The sequence below is a fragment of the Paramisgurnus dabryanus genome, chromosome 15 (genome assembly GCF_030506205.2).
Source record: "Paramisgurnus dabryanus chromosome 15, PD_genome_1.1, whole genome shotgun sequence".
Classification (NCBI taxonomy): Eukaryota; Metazoa; Chordata; class Actinopteri; order Cypriniformes; family Cobitidae; genus Paramisgurnus; species Paramisgurnus dabryanus.
In genome coordinates, this window is record NC_133351.1 from 28,943,801 (window position 1) to 28,968,032 (window position 24,232).

At 38.3% G+C, this 24,232-nt stretch overlaps 2 protein-coding genes across 4 annotated transcripts in view; one reads left to right on the forward strand and one right to left on the reverse strand.

The window, feature by feature from the left end:
• The window catches only part of nr1i2 (nuclear receptor subfamily 1, group I, member 2), a 59,001-nt gene extending 55,071 nt beyond the window's left edge, over positions 1-3,930 (forward strand). The window contains exons 9-10 of one of the 2 annotated variants that reach the window (XM_065292974.2): positions 150-255; positions 348-3,930. In XM_065292974.2, the coding sequence (XP_065149046.1) occupies positions 150-255; positions 348-489 (248 nt within the window). In that variant the 3' untranslated portion in view covers positions 490-3,930. The remainder of the gene's footprint in view (positions 1-149; positions 256-347) is intronic. The other variant, XM_065292975.2, reaches the window with a different exon arrangement.
• Positions 3,931-3,985: 55 nt separating this feature from the next.
• gsk3ba (glycogen synthase kinase 3 beta, genome duplicate a) overlaps positions 3,986-24,232 on the reverse strand; it is a 71,672-nt gene continuing 51,425 nt past the window's right edge. Inside the window, exons 4-11 of one of the 2 annotated variants that reach the window (XM_065292977.2) lie at positions 18,329-18,439; positions 14,709-14,839; positions 13,916-14,022; positions 13,120-13,217; positions 10,787-10,894; positions 9,131-9,317; positions 8,927-9,025; positions 3,986-6,602 (exon numbers count right to left, since the gene is read on the reverse strand). In XM_065292977.2, the coding sequence (XP_065149049.1) occupies positions 6,532-6,602; positions 8,927-9,025; positions 9,131-9,317; positions 10,787-10,894; positions 13,120-13,217; positions 13,916-14,022; positions 14,709-14,839; positions 18,329-18,439 (912 nt within the window). In that variant the 3' untranslated portion in view covers positions 3,986-6,531. The remainder of the gene's footprint in view (positions 6,603-8,926; positions 9,026-9,130; positions 9,318-10,786; positions 10,895-13,119; positions 13,218-13,915; positions 14,023-14,708; positions 14,840-18,328; positions 18,440-24,232) is intronic. The other variant, XM_065292978.2, reaches the window with a different exon arrangement.

Sequence of the window (24,232 nt, forward strand, 5' to 3'; positions counted from 1 at the left end):
TCTAAGCTGAGGAAAGAACATAGTAAAATATTGAAAACTATGCTGTTTTTCTTTAAAGCTCTTATAGAAGTTAGGGTTGGAGATCAAAATGCCAGTCCATTTTATTTAAAAGACCAGTTGTCATCAGTTTTTTATGTTTTATATACTAGATCGCCCTGGAGTGACGCATCACAAAGTGATCGACCATAACCAGGAAGTACTAGCTATGACCCTAAAGACCTACATTGAGTCCAAGAGGTCCGAACCGGAGAAATAGTAAGATCCTAACTCATCTCGCTTGTTTTGTTTATTTGCAGTAAGAAACATTTTCTCTTGATAACTTACTTAAATCTTCTTCTTGGCTATAGTCTGCTGTATCCAAAGATTATAGGGTGCCTGACTGAGATGAGATCTATGAATGAAGAGTACACAAAACAGGTGCTCAAAATCCAGGACATTCAGCCAGAAGTGTCTCCGTTATTGCTGGAAATAATAAGCAAGGACAGTTAGGTCTTTACAGAAGAGATCGTGTTGCTATCAAATGCTTTGAAATCGACAGTGATTCGAGCTGTGCAGATCTTTGGTGCCTATGACCTTCATCCGAGGACACAGAAGATTGAGGTTATTTCACAAGGGCCCCCTGAAAAGCAGTCAAGACTAGCAAGGACAAGGCCTGTGTGCCTAAACCTACTGAACTACTGACCAGCAGCACATACAGTCATTGCTGCTTGTGAAATTGTATTTTTTACACTGAATGTTATTGTGTTACAATTTGATATGATCAGCAATCTTTATTTTCTGAATCTGTTCACATAAAAACAAGCTCTTTGGTATGTAGTCACATGGAGGATGATAGATGATCCTTTTATATACATAAATGATGCCCAAAATGTGTGTTTATTTAAGATTTGTGTCTGCCAGGCTTAAGTCTGATAAACTTATTTTGAGATTTGGAGCACCAACATTTAATTTCAATCCAGTCGATAGAGAAAAATATCAAGGTTATATTTTCAAGTTTAATGTAGAGAACTGTAAAAAAAACTTACTGTAAATGTTCCCGAAGAATAGTAATATACCAGCACTTAGCACTGATCACAAGTCAGGGATTTCTGTCCTATTCTTTAAGAGTATTCAGTGGATATTGTGTATAAGAGAGACGACTACACTGGCTTTACCTACCTTTAATTATAAAACCACTACGTTTTTGTTTATGGTTTATATTGATGTTAAATTTGAGAAATGTGTTTATTTATTTGTTTTAAAATACTTAATGGTGTAAGTAGGCCTATTTTATTGGTCTATTGTTTTTTTTCAGATTATATAAATACTGTACCAGTGCCAATGTTTGATTCAAGTAGCTATTTGATTCAGATACACAACAAAGAAGAATGTAAACGTATTGAAGCACTGTGCAAAAATGCAGCACAACTTAGTTTTGCAAGTCAATTTAACCTATTATTTGAAGTTGTGACAAGTGAATAGTTGATATGACTTCAAAAATTAAGTTAAACAATTTTAACTTGTTAAAATAACATAAAAATATGTTGATTTGACAAAAATGTTGCATTTTTTTACAGTGTGGGGTAAACCTCAGGAAGAAGATGTTCAGATTTACGTCCACACATGCTGGGTTATTTTTATTTTCAATTGTTGGGTCAAAAAAGCACAAACCAAGCCAATGGGTTAAATCCAGGAAATGGTTTGTGTTTGACCCAGCAATCGGTTGGGTTCATACCTTTATGATATTTGGGTGTATGCCCCCAAAAATAAAAAAAGAAATGTTATTTTTCGATTACTGGTGAGAAATGTGCTTGATTGCTTAAAGAGAAAACTACTTAATTTTTTCTTTAAAAATGTGTAAGTGATCAGAAGCGACTCTGTGAGACACTTGGATGTGTGTTAGCTAGCCATTTTATGTCTCTTGTGAATTTCTTGTGTTGGAAACAAAGCTTGTATTTTGTGTAATGTTTGAATGTCTGCAATTCATGAGGTTTTTTTATTAGGGACACATCATCAGTGGTGACAATCAGGGGAGACAGTATACTCTATGTAGGTTTAAAGATCATATGCATAGTTTTGTCATTAAAGCAGTTAACAATGACAATCAGTGTAAAATGAAGTAATGTAACACTATTAGCGACCAGTGGCGGCCGGTGACTTCTTTATCGAGGGCGCACGATGCAACTATGTAGCCCGTCATGTGTGTGGCTTGTCTTTTTTTAAATATGTGTTGGCGTGTCAAGTAAACTTGTGTGCATCATGCGAGATGTCAAAATACGAGCCTGCTGCAGACACTTTGAAGGGGTTTATGATAAAAGAGACCCTCCCATTGCCAGATACACGCTTAATCTCATGTGTAATAATCAGAGTTTCCTATTAAGTTAGTGTCTTGTGAGTATTTTGTGCAGCAGGCATGTATTTTGACAAGACACTTGAGGCACGTGGTTCACAAGATGCAATGAACACGTATTTTGAAATGACGAGCAACACACTGAACACTTATTTTGAATTCACACCCCTTGGAAGAGAAGTCCCCGGCCGCCACTGTTAGCGACAGTCTACAGTACAGGAAAAGTGTAGGATACTAAACTTAGGTTATGTCCAAAATTGCCCCCTATACCCTCATTCAATATTCCCTATAGTTTTCTAATAGTCCACTTGAATAAGGGAATGAAAACAAGTGAGTGCATTTGGACACTAAAGGATGTGTACACCAAAGCGTTTACACCCGCGGCCAGTTGTTTCCAATGGAAGCAGAGCGCTTATCAAAAACGCCAGCAGGTGTCGGGTTTTGTCCGCACTGAGCGCCCAAAGTTGCAAAATGTTTAACTTCAGCTAAAACCTTCAGCTCGTCAATGTCACTTTTCACTTGGCCGTCCAATCACAGGGGAGGTGGGACAAATAACTTAATGACTGATAAACAAAACAGAAGTAGCATAGCAACCAAAGCGCTTAGCTGAATAAACGCTAACAAGCGCCCATAGCCGGCGTCCGCCTGGTATTTTTAGCCACGTTTAAACGCTTTGATGTACATGCGCCCTAAGCAATGGAAGCGCTGCAGGTGCCATCTTGTGTCGAAACACGGGAATTCATTTGGCAAGTGTCTGACACTGATGTGGTACCGGCTAGCCGTTAAGTGTACATCAGTGGTACACTCATAATTAAAGTGCATTATGGATTAAATAAGTGCACTCGATATGGTCCACTATGACCCTGTCCCAAATGGCACCCTTTTACTCGCTTAGTTTACGAGTCTGTAGGGTGTCCCATCTGTCAATTTTATGCTCCGAAGTGTGCTCATCAGCGCCCCCTTTGAACCCCTGATGTGGGCTTCGCCGAAGACTGCAGCAGGCTTTGCACATTTTGCCAACCCAAAAGTCATTGAAAAAAAGAGCAATCAGACCATTTAGATGACTGAAGGGTTCAGCGTTTATTTCCGGCGTGACGCTCAAGCTCTCACAAAATACGACTCCGGTGCACCCTTGTGGGCTCACGTCAAGGGTCCCTAAGGTCTGCACTACATGATATCATTAAAGTGTGGACTCTGAGGAAATCCATAAGACAGGGCCTATAATTTCGGACAACACTACAATGGCTGTCCCTTCAAGTAGTGCACTATTTAAGGGTATAGGGAGCTATTTTGGACATAGCGTTAGACACTTTTCATATACCTGTATGTTCTAAAGCACTAGACCCCATGTATTAATGAGAAGCACAAACTGTTTTCATACTCTTTGGCATGTTGTCTAAATTTATCAGCACTGTTTAATGCTAACTGATGTTTAAACCCAGAAGTGAACTCACAACATTAACCACACCATATTCAAACTCAGGTCTTTTATCTTTTACATTTAAAGCGAGGAGCGTGTGCCCCCTCAGGAAAATAAATTGTATGAAATCTGCAGGACATTTACTGTGTATTTGCCATAATTTCTTAACAACCTATGTCACTTGAAAGGCTTTTGAGTAAGTGTACAAAAAAATAAAGAGACGGGTCAAGACAGAGTCATTTCCAAGCTATCCTACTCTTTATTTAATGCAAATTACAGTACCAGGTAACTAGTCTCTGAATCCAAGTCACACCAAGGACCAAAACGGACATATTTACAAGGGAGAGGAGACATTTAGCATACCTTCACAGAAAAAAGATTGTATTTAAAATAAAATAAAAATTTCAGTCACAAACAGAGGCATTCAAGTAATATTAATGTCATACAGGTTGTATTTTTTGTGTCTTTATTTTTTAGCTTTAACCCAAGACAAGTTTATCCCAAATATGTGTATGTAATGCGATTTACCCCACAGTCCTTGAAATAATTTTTTTGTCTTTTATTTTCCTCTCGTCTCTTTACATGTTTTACTCTAACTTTACGAGAAGTGGTGGGAAGCAACACATCTATGAACGCGTATCTTACAAGCAAGCTTTACACAGGGATGAGGGACCGGCAGGTGCTACGTGACGTCTCTACCGCGTACTGTCGGCTGACCGACATACTCTTCAGTGCTAAGACAGCTAGCACGAACACAAAGAAATTATTATTATTGCCCCGGCGCGGTCATAGTTGGTTCACTTTGGTAGTGGAACGAGGACATCCACTGTTATTGGCTCCACAGGAACTTTCTCCCCACACAAACTCTGTGCCAATACTTTAACGTGATAAATCTCCACTTAAAATGAATAAAAAAACATCTATGCTAACAATGCGCATGTGGTTTCCAAGGAAATCAAGTGGTTGTACTACAAAATGACAGAGGCGTGGCTCTTGAAGAGGCTCGACCGATCAACAGCACTCGCAGAGGGTCACCGGAAGGGGTGTGGCCTGTCATCAGGAAGGGGTGTGGTCTGAGACGGGAAGTGTATGGAAGCAAAGGCACTCCAAACTATAGATACACTATACATAACTAGTTATAATTACAATAATATAGCTGGCACCTACTGTACAGATAAGATTGAACTATATGGCTGGAGAAAGCTCCTTGTCTACAGCATCCAACAAACAGTTAATTTTCGCCCTGATCTTTTACATTTTATTTTTTGTATTTGTAACATATTTTTTCACGTAATCCCTTAAGTCTGTTTTCGATCATTAACAGTTCTCAGGTCAGCATATATGTACACACGCATACACATTCGCACACGCTCGCAAAATTATACAAAACAAAGCCGGAATTTGGTGAGGAGCAACTGTGCTGTGTGTATATTTATATATACGTGATTTTTTTGTCGTTTCTTATGCTGTTAAGACGATCTGGAAAGTAAATATATTCCATGAGCAGGTTAAAAGTATGCAGAGATGGGTAAAGAAACGATAAAAAGATGATAAAAGTAGTCAAGTAGTGGTAAAACAACCAAGACGTTTCAGCTGAACGTTGCAAATAGCGCACAGAAAACAGTTAAAAAAAAATGAAAACAGTCAACAGCACGTAACAATTTGTGGCAATTCTGTGCACTTCCGTGATTTTTTTTACATTAGCTTTAACTCGCTGTTTGAATAAGTGATGTCTAATGTGACACTGACGCACAAGCAACAATAAATAACAAGTGGAGATGGACCGGAAAAACATGTCAGAAAGATAATTTATTAGGAGAAAAGAAAACGACAGAAAGACCGAAACGTTTGCTAAAAAGCGCTCCGTCCAAGTCGTATACACAACTGTATATTTTTGGTCAGCGTCAAAATTGGGCGCTGCATTGAAAAACGTTATGGATGCTAGATAAAGATCTATATATAACTATATATTTATATTTATATTACATAATGCAAAGTAATATATAAACTGTGTATGTATATATTATACAAGAACACAGAAATAGAGACAGGTTGTACACGTCGCACCTGTCAATAAAAACGTTTGCCCTCCCTAACCCAGCCCACCTTTCATTATAAAACAAAATAAATCAGAATAGCATTTAAAACTCCTAAATGTCCTCTGTTGTTTTGAACATGCGGATTTGTGTAGCATTTCCTTTTTTTTGTGGTAACAATGCGTTGTGTTTAATAGATACAGTTTTGTGTAGCATTATCATTTCCTTTTGTGTTCTGCATCAGTCTCATCCAATACATATACATATATACAAACTAAATACATATATATATGTATGTATATACGGGGGGGTGCTCCTAACCAAATTCAAGCCATGCGCTATAAGAGCTCAGAACAGAGGAAACAGGATAATCCAGGTGACAGATTGGGAACCCAAAGAAATGTTAAGGAAGTGCCTGGATCTGGCTACCGGATTGCTTAACAAGATTGTCCTCTGAGAATGAACAACGTTCCGGCTGATCGCAGACCTGGGTTTAAGGTTCGCCCCCCCCCACCTGACACCCAATGCGCTGTTCTCTCATTCGATCGCTATTTCCACAAATGACATTTGATACACCATGATTAACTCTTTCTGAGCTTCGTAAAAAACAAGGAAATGAAGGTTGGCTCTTGCAGTCTGAAATAGAGTGGCGGTTACATATGATTCAAACCCTGCCCATAAAGCTGGTGAGCAGTGGGGGTGGGCGTGGCCTTGGAGGGAGGGTCAGGTCTGATTGGCTGGGGCACTCAGGTCGAGCTGTTGGAGGCGGAGGCAGAGGCTGCGGTTGTGGTCTGACCACGATCTCCACTGTTGGCATCTGGACACAAGGAGGAAAGCCTTTATGAGTATGCATATCTACAATGCAGTGGTTCTCAACTGGTGGGTCGTGACCCAAAAAGCAGGCGGGGAGAAAAATGCTATATGCAAATAATAAAATGCACATATTTTTTGGTATTGTAAATCTGGGTTGTGAAGCTAAACCAGTTGAGAAACACTGATTTAAAGGATTAGTCCATTTTCTTAAAAAAACCCAGATAATTTACTTACTCACCACATCTTTGTTCATTTGAGAAGAAATTATGTTTTAAAAAAAACATTCCAGGATTTTTCTAATTTTAATGGACTTTAATGGACCCCAACACTTAACAGTTTTAATGCAGTTTAAAATTGCAGTTTTAAAGGACTCTAAACAATCCCAAATGAGGCATAAGGGTCTTATCTAGCGAAAGGATAAAAAATATGGACTTTTAAACTTCTCGTCTTCCTCTGGTCCTGTGACACGCCAGCATGACCTCACTTAATACCTCGTCACGTCAAGAGGTCACGAATGATGTATGCGAATCTACGCCCCAGTGTTTACAAGTGTGGAGAAAGAGGACCGTTCCGATGTTGTTGTATGTGGAATGATACTAATTAATGTCTTTGTGTCAGTTTATTGTTTACAATGGTCCGCAAAAGTGCGTTTCATACATATAACACGTGACCTTTCTATGTCATTACGCATTATGTGAGGTCACGCTGGCGCGTCACAGGACCGGAGATAGACGAGAAGTAGTGGTTCAAAAGTGCATATTTTTTATTTTTCTTGTCAAAAATGACAATCGTTTCGCTAGATAAGACCCTTATGCCTCGTTTGAGATCGTTTGGAGTCCTTTGAAGCTCCGTTGAAACTTCAATTTTAAACTGCATTAAAACTGTTAAGTGTTGGGGTCCGTTAAAGTCCATTAAAATGAGAAAAATCCTGGAACGTTTTCCTCAAAAAACAAAAAAATTATTCTCGACTGAACAAAGGAAGACATCAACATTTTGGATGACATGGTGGTGAGTAAATTATCTGGATTGTTTTTTTTAAGAAAATTGACTAATCCTTTAATATACTTGGGGGTGATTATATAATTCATTATTCATAATTTGTCTTTTTTGCTCAAATTGTTATATGTTTGATTATTTTAATAATTTTGTACTCACTGTCATGGATCACAAAATGTTACAGGCCATAACAATGCATTATTTTCTGTAATGACTGACCTATAATGTTGCGTTTACACCAGCCGCAGTAAGGGCGGCAAAAACACGCTATTTGTCACCGTAGTTGGACGCTTGAACATTTGAGTTCACTCGCTTCTTTCACGTGTGAAAGCCGCGCATGAAATTCTAGTCATTCGAGAAATTCACGCGGAAATTTGCTTCATGGGAGGGGCTTCTGGGACTCCACGGAGACTCCGGCACTCCACTCGCTTCCTGTAATCACGTCACTACTACAGCAAGGTCCTGATTGGTTAACGCGGCACGGAAATCCGCCAAAGTTCAGATTTTTCAATTTGCGCGTTTCCCGTGCCGCAGGATAATAATCCGCGTGTAATTGCGTCTTTGCATTGACTTAACATGTAAATAACCTGCGCTTGCTGCCTCTACGGCGGCTGGTGTAAACACAGCATAAGGCTGAAAATCATGATTTCCCAAATTAGTTCTGTTACTGTCAAAACCTGTTACCAAGGCCGAAGTATGGTCCATTTTTACGCGTACGTGATGTTCCAGGTACAGTGCCTGTGATGCAATTTTTGTCATCAGAAGAGTGCCAGGTTTTTGAAACCCCGCCTACATTGTACGCGTAGGTCACGAAAGCGTTTACAGGACAATGTAGTATGTATCCCAGGAGATGCTTTGCATTTGGTCGCAATGCGCTTGAGTTTAACGTCTGTGTACACGTACAAGTCAAATAACCTATAATTTGCAAGGCTGTGCGTTCGACTGTGTGCGTATCTCCGCGTACACGTAAAAAAAGACTATACTCTGGGCTTAAAGGCCGAAGTACGGTCCATTTTTTATATAGTGCGCTTAACACAATTTTCATCATCAGAAAACTGCAGATTTTTGAAACCCAGGGTAAACTGTACACGTAGGTCGGGCATGCAGCCCAAAAGATGCATTGCATTTAGTCGTAATGACATGCGTCTGTGTACACGTCTGTGGCGTACATTTAAAAACAGACTATACTCCGGGCTTAACAGTAACAAATTGAACCTGAACAGTTGTGATACAGTCAGTTATTCACATTGGATTCGCTCAAAAATGGGATATAAACTGACCGTTTCAACATAGTCAAAGATGAGGGATATTGAGACCAAAAGAAAGACTAACCTGAATTGGCAGAGGCGTTGGTTGGAGTAGAGGCTCCTGCTTGGTTACGTGCATGAGCAGGAATTAAAATGGAGGCCAGGGATGGGTTACTGGACAGCTCTGAATGAAATTCAAATTGGAACAGAGAGGCGTGTCAGTAATTTATTTGCTTGCTTCTCAACAACAACAAAAAATGTTTAAGCTTGTGTATGCGTCCGGTCTAACCTTGAGTTGTAAAGTTGAACAAGGACGGTTTCTCACGCCCGTTTGGAAGTTTGACATTTGGATCCCGCAGTTCATCGAAGAAGGAATGAGCGCAGGCCTCGAGCGGGGTCAGGCGAGCAGTGGGCGTGTACTCCAACAGCCTGGAGCATAAAGCGATGGCTTCAGGAGGCGTGCGTGGCCTGAATACCTACGAACCACAGTCAGACATAATAAGTTTAATACTGATAGTTAATCTCAATCATCTTATGTAAAAACACACTATTTCTGATCTACATAAACTCATCCTACATAATGTAAAGAATAGTCTTTGAAAATATAACTTTATTGGAGAAATTAAGTGTTGCTTCTTTTATAATTTACTGACCATGATTGGTCCTTGTGTGTCTTGAGACGTAGTTGTTGCACATATTTGTTTTAGTGCTAATGTTTGTTTCGGTCACACTAAATAAATCAATTCAAGTATTAATCACAAATATGAACCCACTGGATTACTTTTATGATAGATGTATTTGCTGTTTTTGGTGCTTTAACTTATTGGGAATCATGTAAGGATGGCATTTAGAAAAATTTCCATTTTTGGGTGAATTATCCTTTCATTGATTTTGCATTAGGACGGGTTCATACATCATCCCGATTTAAAATCCTAAATATCAAACATGTTTCATTGGTGTAAGATTAAATCTGTCAAACATTACATGATAAACTAAGAACCGATAGAGGACCAGGACCCGATTTTCTCTCGGGAATTCTCGAGAGGGGACATTTAAGGCAGGGGAAATCCTAAAATGTGAGCTCAGCTTTAGTGGGACAGTGGAGGAATAATACATTTCACCCTTTAAAATTGTTTGAGTCAGACATTTGGGCATATCCTGAAAGAAGGTACAGGAGGGGAGGGTCTGATAGGAAGCAGGATAAGATGAAACACACCCTGCAGCTTAATCACGTAGTATAGACCAGCGTGACCACCAGGGGGCATCTGAGAGACCCAGATTAAACTTTCAAAGTGGACCAAAGTTATTTTGTGTAAATCCAAGTGAAACGTCCAGACACCTTTCACTCTCATCTAGCTAATAGTTTGAATTAGCAATAAATACACAATTATTTGATCTACCCATAAAAAAATAAAATCTATTTAATATACACAGTAACAGTTTAGTTACAATAACAAACTTTGATCAAACAACAAGTAGTTGTGAAGATGGATGAGGTTGGTAATGTCTTAAAAAGACCACAGGGGATGATTCAATGTAATGTCTGATGAGGTCACTCAATTTAAATGGACATGAGGATGTGACATCATTAGCTGATGGTGGCAGGCAGACATAAGCAGTCATATAAACAGCACTCGCCAAGATTACAATTTATTCTAATAGAGTTTGAAATAAATGTTTTGCTAAGCTTATAAGCTCTCAAAAAGCATAAAATACTTTGTTGTTTTTATACTGACACTTTTTAGTTTATTATAAATGACTTTTCTCATCTCATCTCCCATCTGGCTACCTTAAAAGAAGTCATCTTAAAGCTAACCTTACTGGTGCTGTATAACGACGAACCATACTGGTGATATGACTGGAATGGGGCCAGGATGACGGGTTGATCTGAGGGCAGGGGGTGGAAAATGGTTGTGCTAGAAGTAATAAAACTGTTGACTTGTACCTGTTTACTCACCTTAGTCCATGGATGGGCCTTAATCTGCGGGAATTTGAACTCGGTGTAATTTGGGTTCATTTCCCGAATCTGCTCACGTGTGGGAGTGCCCAGCACCTGTAATAAAAAACAAAAGAGAAGAGAATAGCTTTACTTTTCAAGCTAATACACGTAAGGAAAAATTGACAACGGGCCATTGTATTATTTAAAAAATAATTTACACCCAAGATGGTAATGTGGTACGACGCAAAACGGGGTGTGCCATGCCGTGGATGTGCATTATTTTCAAATAATTTAAAAGAGCGTAAATTATTCTGCTTTTACCCAGTTAACATAATTATTGCTAGACATTGCTCTGGTGGATATTTAAGACATTTGACAGGTCAGGTGTGCGTTTATCGAAAAATAATGCATGCCTGTCGAACATTTCTCAACCAATAAGAATAAAGCATTAAAGGGATAGTTCGGCCAGAAATGATATTTAACCCATGATTTACTCACCCCCAAGCTGTCTGAGTAGCATATGTCCATCGTTTTTCAGACAAACACATTTTCAGATATTTTAGAAAATGTTTTAGATCTTTCAGTTAATTAAATGTGAAGTTACGGGGTCCACGACCTTCAAGTCCAAAGAATGTGCAACCATCCTTCACAAAATAAATCAAAACGGCTCCAGGATGATAAACAAAGGTCTTCTGAGGGTAATCCGCACGGTGTTGTTGTAGAAATATCCATATTTAAAACTTTATAAACGAAAATAACTCTCTTCCGGTAGCGCCGCCATCTTAGACTCCTCTGTATTCAGGAGAGAGTATAAGCGTAGTGTACGCACTTTTCTTAGTGACGTATGACAAATTCGGAGGGCGGAGGCACAGAGCAGCAGCAGAGTAACCTCAGTAAGTTGCTGATTTTGAATGCGGACGCAACTAAGATGGCGCCGCTACCGGAAGGTAGTTGTTTTAGTTTATAAAGTTTTAAATATGGATATTTCTACAACAAATTACCCTCAGAAGGCCTTTGCTTATCATCCTGGAGCCGTTTGATTTATTTTGTGAAGGATGGACGCACTTTTTTTGGACTTGAAGGACGTGGACCCCGTAACTTCACATTTAATTAACTGAAAGATCTAAAACATTTTCTAAAATATCCGAAAATGTGTTTGTCTGAAAACGATGGACATATGCAACTCGGACAGCTTGGGGGTGAGTAAATCATGAGTTTAATATCATTTTTGGCCAAACTATCCCTTTAAACAGCCCGTGGTATAAAGATACATAAGATACATACAATTCTAGCTATGAGGGGGTCAAGATCTTTCTGTGAAATCGCTATAATATCAGGTTGTTATTTACTTTTTATAGCACTATTAGGCACTTTTATATGTTTTAAAGAGTACTGCCACTTTATTGAATCAAACCCTCTGGATTTTCCTTAAAGGAAAAATATATGAAAAAAATCCCATGATTTATGCTAATGCCATCCTAGGTGTATTTAATTTCCTTTCTTTAGCTGAACACATTTAGAGTTATATTAAATTATATCCTGGATCTTCTTAGCTTTGCAACGGCATGGAATACCATACTCACTCGTGTAACTACTCATGTAACAGTCTTTGAATAGGGAAAACATGGAAGTGTTTGGTTTCTTCTAAATTCATCCCTGTTTGGATCCTAAGGAATGAATGGGGCTAGGCTAAATGCTAACACATTCACAACATGCTGTACAAAGATTAATCACATGCATTGAATAAAGATAGGTATGTATTAATTTGTCTAAGTTGAGGTAAGAACATAGTGAAATATTGAAAAAGGGTGGTGTTTTCCTTTAATCAAAGATCATGATCCATGAAGATATTTTGTACATTTCCTACAATAAATCTATGATTTTTTTATTTATCGCTAGTTACATGTGTTGTTAAGAACTTAACAACTTTTTAAAAGCGATTTTCAAAATATTTAGATTTTAGATTCAGATTCTAGGTTTTTAAATAGCTGTATCTCCGCCAAATATTGTACTATCCTAACAAACCATACAGCAAGTTTGCATAAATCTCAATTTCAAAAAACTGACCCTTATGACTGGTTTTGTGGTCCAGGGTCACATTTATGATGACTAGGGTGCACTTTAGGTGTATAAATGATAATAGGATTCCCATTTTTGAGTTAAGTATCTCTTTATGAGAGTTATAATATTCCACGGGCAAAATCTTGCACATAAAATAAGTGACAATTGAGAATTAATCATCGAAACCCGTCGACTGATATTGGCGCAGTTATGTTGTGCTTCTAAAAACACATACAAACAGTCAATGAGACATGAGTGTCTAATAGCTGCGCCGGTACCTTGATGATTTCCACCAGCTGATCCACTCCGCTGTCGCCGGGGAAAATGGGTTGCCCTAGCAACAGTTCCGCCAGCACGCAGCCAGCTGACCAAACGTCTGCAGGGAAAGAGGGTCAGAGAGTGATGTCACAATAAGGGAGGGGCTAAGCTTATTAAAAAGAGGTCAAAGACTCAAAACATGAACAGTCTAAAAATCAATGATGTTTAGAACAATGCTATAAATATCAAATACCAATTTCTAAAGATCATGGTGACCAATGGCCAATATAATGCTGATATATCCCACAAGAAAATCTAGGAACCTCAAACACAAAGCAAAAAGGGGCAGCAAAGCTAATATGTTTATACTTTATTTACAAATGGGATAGTTGTGTATGCCTTAAAGAGTGCCAGAGGGATGACGTATTTTGTAGGCCAACCCGGAAGTTAGCGCAAGCTTATTTTTTGGGATAATCCAAAAGTCTATGGGAAAAATGAATGGCCTTTTTCGCGAGGGAACCAGTGTCCCGCTAACTACTGGGAAAATACCTCATTCCTCTGCCACTCTTTGGCTGAGCATTGTATCATTAGCACAAAGGTCATTGGTTTGATTCCCATGTAAACACAGATACCAATGTACAGTGAATGCACTGTAAGTCGCTTTGGATAAAACCATCTGCCAAATGCATCAATGTGAATGTTAAAACTGGGGTAAGAGATAAACATTACACACTTTAAATGAGCACTTATTTTCACTCAGTGGTTCATTGATTTATTTGCATAGGAGAACATGTAGGATAATTAAGAATAACATACCTATGCTGGAGGTGTAGTCAGTCGCTCCAAAGATGAGCTCAGGGGCTCTGTAGTACCGTGAGCAGATGTAAGAAACATTGGGTTCTCCACGAACTAACTGCTTAGCACTGCGTACAAAACAACACATTTTTACACACTTTGGTTTTGTTTTGTTTTTTTTAAACTGACTATAAATTTAAACATGCTACACGCCTTGCATACTGATTTTTGCCTGCTATTGAAGTAGGCTATTTCAGATGCAGCATTACTGTATTTACAATCACATCTGTGCTCAAAACCGTTCAACCGTTCACCACTAAATACACAGGAAAAGCCAAACATCAGTGTAATAAGTGAATATGTATGTAGTTTAGATCAGTAAGTAAAATTCAAGCAAGCTGGCTCAAAATATCACTAAGCCATTTCCAGCATGCACAGACTGTGTATATACATATAAAAACAGCATTTTTGTCAAAGAGCTTATATTTATTTTCATTCAATATGCTGTTTTCTCTCTTTCACAACAATAACACGGTATAGATGTCAAATAAATGGACCTGGAAATATAACATCACTTCCAATCTTGTGTAGTTTGTTTTAAAACATACACATCTAAATAGAAATCTTAATTTAAAGAGACAAAATCAGCACACGGACGTCCACCAAGGCCATCTGGAGGTTTCTGGTGAGCTTTTTAGAGGATTTTTAGGTTAAACGTGATGTTTTTACTCCATGGATCCACCGGGACTCTAACAGGTTTTAGAAAATAGACACAGTCTCCTATGTAATGCCTATAAAGAGATTACCAACTGACCTGCCAAAGTCACAAAGTTTAAGCACAGCCGTCTCTGGATCCAGCAAAAGGTTCTGGGGTTTTATGTCACGATGGCAGATCCCGAAGGAATGAATGTAGGCCAAGCTCCTGAAGAGCTGGTACATATACAACTGCAATGATAACACAAAGAAACATACACAATCAGTTTCCAAAAACCTATTATTGTTACAGTGGTTTAATCATGAATAAGTGTGTTTTGATTCTAAGCTAGTTAATTTAATGGCAGTTAATAGCAACAAAGTAAACATAAGTTTATTACCCCTAGAGTTAACTATTAGATTTTTACTGTTTTGGAATCCTCTCAGCCATTCTCTGGGTCTGGCGCTAGCACTTTTAGCATAGCTTAGCACAATCTATTGAATCTGATTAGACCATTAGCATTGCGCTCAAAAATAACCAAAGAGTTTTGATATTTTTCTTTTTTTTAAACTTTACTCTACTTTACTAAGACAGATGGAAAATTTAAAGCTGTGATTTTCTAGGCAGATATGGTTAGGAACTATACTCTCATTCTGGCGTAATAATCAATGACCTTGGTGCCGTAAAATGGCTGCAGCAGGCATAGTGATATTATGCAAGCGACCAAAAATAGTCCCCTTAGTATCTTTCAATAGCAAGGGTTACCTTATATCACTACGCCTGCTGCAGCCATGGTAGGGCACCATGGTCCTTGATTATTACACCAGAATGAGATTATAGTTCCTAGCCATATCTGCCTAGAAAATCACAACTTTAAATTTTCCGTCGGTCTTAGTACTAGGGATGCACCAAATCCAGATTTTTTGGGTTTGGCCGAATACCAAATACACTGTTTAAGATTCGGCCGAATCCAAATACTGAATCCTACACGCATCCTTATTCCATTAACACAGTAAAACACATTTGCTGTAGAAGATCTACCCATTGTTAATCTTCTACGATGTTATTCCCGGAATGAGTTGGTTGACGCGCTAAACTTTTATTACTGTTAAGAAGAGCCCAAGCATTGTCCTTGCTTTAAAGTGCAATCCATTTATTCCAAAACATTAAACAGCATGACAAACACACCTCTATGGTAGAACCATAGATATGTATATAAAGGCTAGATGGCTCAAGGCGGAGTCAGCTGTGTCGTAACTTTGCGGCCATCTTAGGTCAGTGCTGCCATAGTGCTGCTCCCTGCTGCTGTGGACGGAAGGTGAGTGACATACGCCAACTAAAATGCTCGTAACTTGCTGAATTCTTGACGGATTTACAAACGGTTTGGTTTTTTACAAACGTTATTAACGTGGCTATAATTCTGGATGCTTTAACATGTTTCATGAATTTTTTATTTATTTTTAGTATACGTATTCAGTGTCATAGGTACATCTTTGACGTTTATAAGAAACCAATCCGTTTGAAAATCGGTAAAAAATTAAGCAAGTTATGGTCATTTAAAAGTACCTGCATCATTAAAACTCAATGCTACGAGTGAGCGAGCGCCCTGTCGTAAGATGGCCGCCAAAATGCGGACGTTCCACTCAATTGGCCATCAGCGTGGACGAGCCATCTAGCCTTTATATACATATCTATGGGTAGAACGGTCAAAAACGATTTGCCCTTCCGGGTTAATACCTTGACCTCAACAATATGTTTCCTATCTATAAACTGGATGCATTCACAGACACACAGCGACACCTAGTGCAATAAAGAAGACATAGCATCTCAATAGCAACATTAATGAAGTAGTAAACAATGTCCACAGCAGTGTATTTTTTATTTTAATTGATTTTAACTATAAAAAAAGGATAGGCAACATTATGCCAAGATGACAAGTGGGAAAAACTATTTTGACAATTACCATAAGCCTACACATAATGAAAGCGATGCGGTGTGATGCGCTAGTTTTTTCCAGGTGCGTCCACGAAATGTGAACCGCCCCTAAGGCTCACCAAAAAATTTTTTTATCTCCACGTCAGCACCCGATGTGTGTAATCAACGGCCACGTGACATCGACCAGTGTAGCGCCAACATAGGGTTCGGTTCGGTGGAAAAAAAATCTAAGATTCGGCCGAACCCCGTCCAAAAGCCCAGTATTCGGCCGAATCCGAATCCTGGATTCGGTGCATCCCTACTTAGTACACGATGTTACTGAAGAGTAAAGTTTTAAATAGGAAAAATATGAAACTCTTTGGTTATTTTTTAGCGCAATGCTAATGGTCTAATCAGATTCAATGGATTGTGCTAAGCTATGCTAAAAGTGCTTGCACCAGACCTGGAGATCAGCTGAATGGATTCCAAAACAGTAAAACTCAAATGTTTAACTCTAGGGGAGCTGGAAAATGAGCATATTTTCAAACAAAGTGGAGTGTCCCTTTAATACAGTTTGTTTAGCCTAGCCTGTTTATTGCCGACAGGCAACAAAGAACATTAATGTTATATGTGCAGTCACAAGGTGTGCAATAGTTGAACGGGAAGGACTGGCGTATCATATGCACACAAAATTGGAATTTGGTGTATGTATTGCATGACTTTTCAACTGCGTGCTACTTATGCACACTTCATGAGAAAGGGTTGAGCTATCACAGACCCTACAATATTTTCCAACTTGTTTGATATTATCATCATGTGATCTTGTAATGACAAGGTGGAACTAACCAGGCCAATCACAGAGCAGATGGTATAAACGCAAAGCCAAATCGCTGTAATTTCTAGCGAGAATTTATGTGAGAAAACATATTTTCACTTATGGTCGAGAACGCCTCTTTATCACATATTTTGTAGTGTGTACCTCATCAGCGTTGTGTTGTGTAGTATGCGTGCTACTACGACAAGACCACAACAGATGAGAAAAACATTGTTGCGTAGTGTCAGCAACACAGTAATTCAGACAGTTTTCCAATCCTGTAGTACTTGCTTGCCATACCTGTTACAACTTTGATGGTATGGTCGACTAGTAAACTGTCAATCATTGCTGTAATATCATGTGTGGAGTGAAGTGCACTTTTTCATATGTTCTAATCTGTTTAAATGCTAAGCTACATGCTAAGTAAGCATGTAATGCACAATACAGCAGTGGCAGCCGGTGATTTCTTTTTTCAAGGGCGCTCGATGCGAAGTTCGTCACAACATGTATGTAGTAGCCCATTATGTGTGAGGTTCCTTTTTTCAAAATATGTGTTCTGCGCTTCGAGAGATCCTATGTGCATCACGTGTCTTGTCAAAATAAGTGCCTGCTGCAGACGCATCTAAAGGGTTTATGATAAAAGAGACGTTTGCGTTTGCCAGATACTCACATAATCTCATGCGTAATCAAAGTTTACTGTTAAGGGAGTGTCTTGCGTGTATTTTGTGAAAGTGAGCGTCTCTTTTATCATAAACGGTTTTGACGCGTGTGCAACAGGCACTTATTTTGACAAAACATGTGATGCACATAGGATCCTTGACACGCAGAACACATATGTCGGAAAAGGAAACCACACACATGACACTCCGAACACTTATTTTGAATTAGCGCCCCTCGGATGAGCAGTCACGAGCCGCCACTGCAATAATAGTACATTTGGTTTAATCAATTTTCCATATGTCTCATTTACACTACATTTCCTGACCATAAATCTCTATATATGTGTGTGTACCTTCACATAAACCATAGGAAGGGTCTGCTTAGCACGGCTGTAGTGTCTCGCCACTCTGTACACCGTCTCAGGGACGTAGTCCAAAACCAGGTTCAGATAGACCTCATCTTTCTGTGGACAGAAAATGGGAAAGAAACCATCACTTTACGCGAACACGCACACACATGAAAGTGAAATACATATGCAACTCTAATAAATTTATATATAAAACATGCTTCATGTGGTACAAGACAATGACACTGAGTAGAAGTCTGTGATGTGACTTCATCGCTAAACCGTCAGCCAGCGAATCATTAAAATAAGCTGCTATAGTAAAGAAACAGCCAGTTCTCTGTCATGATGTCATTGAGGATGTTGACTGCGGGGCATTGTGTAAAGCAAAGGATAATGTCCACCATCTTTACACAACACACATGCTTAGACATTGAGCTCATATCCTCCTAAGGAACTATAAAAAGTACATCTAAAGAAAATGGCCTGACCCCTGTGATGTCACATCCTGTCCTTCACGCCGTTCTTCCTTCCTACACAAGTTCCTTAAGTTTAGTTGAAAGAGAAATTATTTGTCTTGATCTATTTCTACTGAGGTTTTAGAAAAGTTAAAAAGAAACTTAAAACATGAAGTATGCTGTGAATAAGACAAAGACAGAACTGATTAAAAAGATAAAAGACAGATATAAAAGCTGATGCAACAGGTCTGATTTTAAAATGTACAAAAAATAATACAGTTGGATGCAGTCAATACACATCTGTTCATTGTTTCCATAAAGACATGTGTTTCTGTCTCTCTCTCTCTACCCAAATAGTTTTCTTTCTGCATCTTTTCTCCGTTTTGACCCGGCTGATTGATGAGTGCTTTCTAATAACAGATGTTCGATTTCTAAAAAGAAAGAGACGGAGGAAAAATGACATCCAACCAGCCCACCGACTGTGCTGTGCAGCTTAAAATAGTCTGAATGATGACTCACTCTCCACCCTCGCAACAGCAACACTTCCTTAATTACAGCTGATCGCTAAAGCTCGGAGACGATTGGCTTCTGAGATGTCCTCACCGGATTACAGGACCACCTGATTGGCTACTGCTCCGTGTGAACGTGACTTTGTTAGCGTTTGATTGGGTGATCTATGGTTCAATGCATGACAGCCAACATCTCCCACAGTGGGTGAGCTACAGGTAGAAACTCGTCCATCCTCAGGCCCTGCTATTGAAGTCTTTTCCACAAACAACACATAGGGAAGTGATGCTGTGTGAGATAACATCAGCGTGTGTATATTTCTAGTAAAATATAAGACCGATTTTAAATTCATGGATGTGATTAAAAAGCAGAACATTTTGTGGCTGAGCGTCTTGGCGAGGACATTACTAAAAGAGATTTTTTTTAATCTCAGAAAGTTATAAATTATACTGGTCCCTTTTTGGCCATGTTAACACAGTGTTACTGATTATAGCTACCACATAATGCTTTTACAGTAATATAAATCCAATTTATAAAAAATCCTGAAGCAAAAGCAAATTTAATTAATTTTAAGCTCCGTGTATGTTTTGATAACCGTTCTGAATTTACAAAAATGCATTTATTTCAAAATTTGGTATTTTTGAAGAAACCTACCCATATTTAAGAGGTTATAAAAAGTGAACAATTATTGTTTGTTTGTTTAAAAGCAGAGGGTCTGATCTTTCATTTGATATATTTGTATGTTTAAATATTTATAGAAGAATATTTTCCTGGAAGGCTTTTTTTGAAACTATTGTGAAATAAAAAAAATGTAAATGCTGGCGGACAATTTTAAAAAAAAAGGCTTGCAGGGAATAAGTTAATTATATTAATTTATAAAAAGTATTGTTAGTTTTTCTTCTATGTCAGAAAATTTATTTTTGTGTGAGTAAGAACAAGTTCTGTTAGTTGTCAGTTTTGTATGTATTGTGCACATACATAAAGTAAAGTATAATCTTTTGACGTGCCTGTTGCATTTTGTAAAGGTTATTTCAAATCATTTCACATAGTATTAACACTTAATGACGTTTTAATGACTAAGTTAAATTTGTACCACTGTGGGTGAGGCCAAGGAGATATACATGACGCTGTTATAAAACTATTTGACAGAGTATTAACACTTAATGACATTTTCATGACAAATTCAATTTGTATCACTGGTGATCAGAAAAATATTTATGACACAATTATAATGACCTCATGACAATGTAATGTTAATCCATAAAGCTAGGTAGTTTCATAAGTTTGATAATAATCTGCTATGTCAAGTTATGTTGTCTTGGTAATGTCAAGTTGTCATGACAAGTTATGCTGTATTGGTTTATGCCAAGTTGTCATAACAAAGACAACTCAAACAATGTCATCTTTGCATTAACAATAACATATTTGAGAGAATGACACTCCTAAAATCTTCTTCATGTTCATGGCATGTGTCATCACTTCAAGTAAAGTGTTACCAAAAAAATAAATTTGATAACAATATATCAGCCGATCTTCTTAATGTGTATATTATAGTAAAGTACACATATACTACAGTATATTATATTACAGTATTGTATTTATACAGTGCCAGTCAAAAGTTTGGGCACACAAATGGTAAGTGTGTCCAAATATTTGACTGTTACTGTACACAGAATACACTACATTAACAGAATATACTGTATATAAATATTTTTTTTGCAATGATCACTCAAATGTGGTGATCACATTTATAATGACATAATATAGGAAGGGTGTTTAACAATTTAACAATAAACGTTATTATCCAAAAAAGTATGATCAGTTAGTGCTGTGTTCAAAATATCGATACGAACATGTATCGTCACGAACTCCTGATGATGTGCGCATCGATACAGCATGGATCTTCTGTATCAATATGGATGAACGTTTAAAGGTAGCGTGATGAATCAGTTGATCTGTATGAAAATAATCCATGTGACTAGGGCTGGGTGGTATGACGGTATATTCCGTTACAGCGGAATAAAATGTCAGACGTAACAGATTTTTCTATTCCGCGGAATGCAAATAAGTGGGCGTGGCTAACTCTGCCCTCCAGCATGTTAGACTGAGTGTGACGGAGAAAGATGTAAAATAGTTCACTTTAAGTTATTTGTGTAATTTTTATAATAAGTGCGAGTTAATCCACCGCTGGTCACGCAGCGAGACTCTTGTCTTGCTCGCTCGCACGCTCTCTCTGTCTCGCGCGCTCTCTCTCTCCTCATGCAGCAGCCGGCCGGTCTCTCGCGTGCAGAGGTCTCTCTAGGCAAGCGCAAGGAGCTGCGACGCCAAATAAAGAGTTCTTCTTGCACATAATGGTAATAGTTGTAAAGTTTTCTGAACTTTAAGCAAGCTAAGACAAAACTCGCGTTTATATCAGTGACACGTGCGCTTCTGGAGCGATGTAGTTTGACGCACCATTTGCTTATACAAACATATTTGATCGGAAACACGAGAAAGAGATGCAAATGTTAAGGTCTAATATGAAGTAAAGAAAAGGGCGTCAAGACCTTAAAACAAACTTTATGATCATCACATCATAGCAACTGTCACATTTATAATATCAAGAGCTTCTTCTCTCATATACAGGTATTTATCCTGTCTGTAGGTTTTTGCATATATTTATACCTGTTCATTTTACATATTGCATATGTTTAATGTAATGTATGCATAAATACAATGAAGGCATACTATAGCTTCAACGGTCTATAAAATTAATAACTCTATTATAAACAAGATTCTGTCTAATCAAGACTTAATCTATCTTCTGGGCATTTTCACTTTAACATTATTAACTTTAAATTTCTCATATTTTAAAACTGTGGTGAGCATTTAGTTAAAAGCTATAGTGAGTGGTGTATTTCTGTACATTTTTATCATCAAAAAACAATATAAACTGAAAAACATGTATACCGTGAAATATTCCGTTCCGTGAAATAAAATGACTCATTCCGTGAAATAGATTTTTGGTCATTCCGCCCACCCCTACATGTGACCCTGCGGAGTACGTAGAGTATACATGATTTCCGTGTTCGTCTCGCGCACTCGTCTGCACACCTTGCATTAGCGCGCCACATACTCTCTCTCTCTCAATGAGTTTAGTATATAAGCATAGATATCTCAACCTAAACTACTGCAAAGGGTGAGTCATGAAGTTAGCACGGATAGCTTAACCTAAACTGCTGCAAAGAACGAGTCAAGAAGCTAGCATTGCTCAAAAAAGACTGCACGTCATACCTGAACAACTAAGGTCTAAAGAGTCATCTGAAAACTACAGTTAGGCAAGGTTTTATCAGGGTTGGAGCTAAAATCTGCAAGACATCGTCACTATAGAACCGACATTGCCTATACAGTCAAATACTTAAGAATAATATAAGAATTTAACAGAGCTGCAGTTGTCGCTGGGCAGTTGAAAGCACAAGGGTGGGCGTTACATAATACAGAAGAATGTGTGACAAAACCAAGAGCATCTTTCTCATCCTCTCTCTCTATCTATTTGCGTCTAAATGGCCTGTGTAAATGTATTTGTGACTCATCTGTCTTGCGTGTGGCTTCCCTATGAGGAAAACTCAGTGGCCACTCAGTATGAGACAGAGATGGGTAATGATTGTCCCAGCAATCTCAATTACCAGTCTCTGAAGACTCTAGTGTAACACCATCCTCTACAACATTCAGAAATAGACTTTAATGTGCATATGTCCTCTCAGTTAAATGCAAAGCTCGCATCAGCTGCTAACAGGCTAACACACCAATGACAGACATAAGCGTGTTTCTCTGTTGCTCAGATCCAAAATCTAATGAGCTTCTTATCAAAGCAGAATTTTATATGTTAATCATGTTATGGTCAAAACCAAGAGGAAACTAATGTCTGCAACAGTTTCTAATCGTGAATGTGAGATGTTTAAATAGTGAGCAGACCTCATACTGACGTCTATGCCTAACAGTCTCTTTCCCAGCCTGATTTTAATCTCTTTGTCCCATTTCAACCCTAAATCATCCGGTTTTCTCTATCTCTCGCCTTATCTCTCTGTGAAGATGCTTTGGGCTTTGATTTCATGGTGGTTTAAACGAAGCTCACAGTACTTGGACAGCTGCTAAAATTACAGCGAGGAGAATCTAAGAAGTCTTCATTGCTGTGTTTGTGGTGCTGGAGAGCTGCTACAGACAGCTGGGTGCTTTGATGGTATATGCCATGTGGTGCTAGATATGTGTCAACCAGTAGAAGTCGTGCTGAACTGTTTATACATACTACTGTATATTCGTGGCACGTTTAAAATATGATGTCAAGCACAAACTGTAGCCCAGCCAGCAAACTGTCAAAGACAGCTTTGTTTATTGTAATAGGACGTATTTTGTTTTAATGCATTGAATGTTTTGTGTAGACAGAGTGTAACAGTGGGTTGTTAATTTGATTATTTAATACAGATATCAACTAATGTCACATGGACATATATTAGTTATTTTATATCAGCTCTGTATGTGGTGGTCCGATGCGATTTAACACACATTAAGTGTTGAAGCTTTTGTTAAAACTCAAAAGTTACCCAGTGTCTCAATTCCCGTTCCCTAGCTCCCGATGTCGTAAATCAGTGTATCGGATGTTCGGGCACTGGTAAGGACTCTTGCTCACTTCACATTGGGACACTGTTCACTTATTTTCCTGTGACGTGGCTGCTTAAGCGCATTGTAATCACTCACAGCTGTAAATCATCAACAACCAGCAAAGCCAACATTTCTTTGACTTAATTTTTAAACAGTACATTGTGAAAAACGCTCAATATTCTCTTACATATCCATGCATAAAATTGGAGGAAAATAATAAAATTTAAATAAATATTATTATTTTAAATATTGAGTAGATTGTGGTCCCTTACTGTCTAGCGATGTGTGTTTATGTTTAAAACTCAAACAA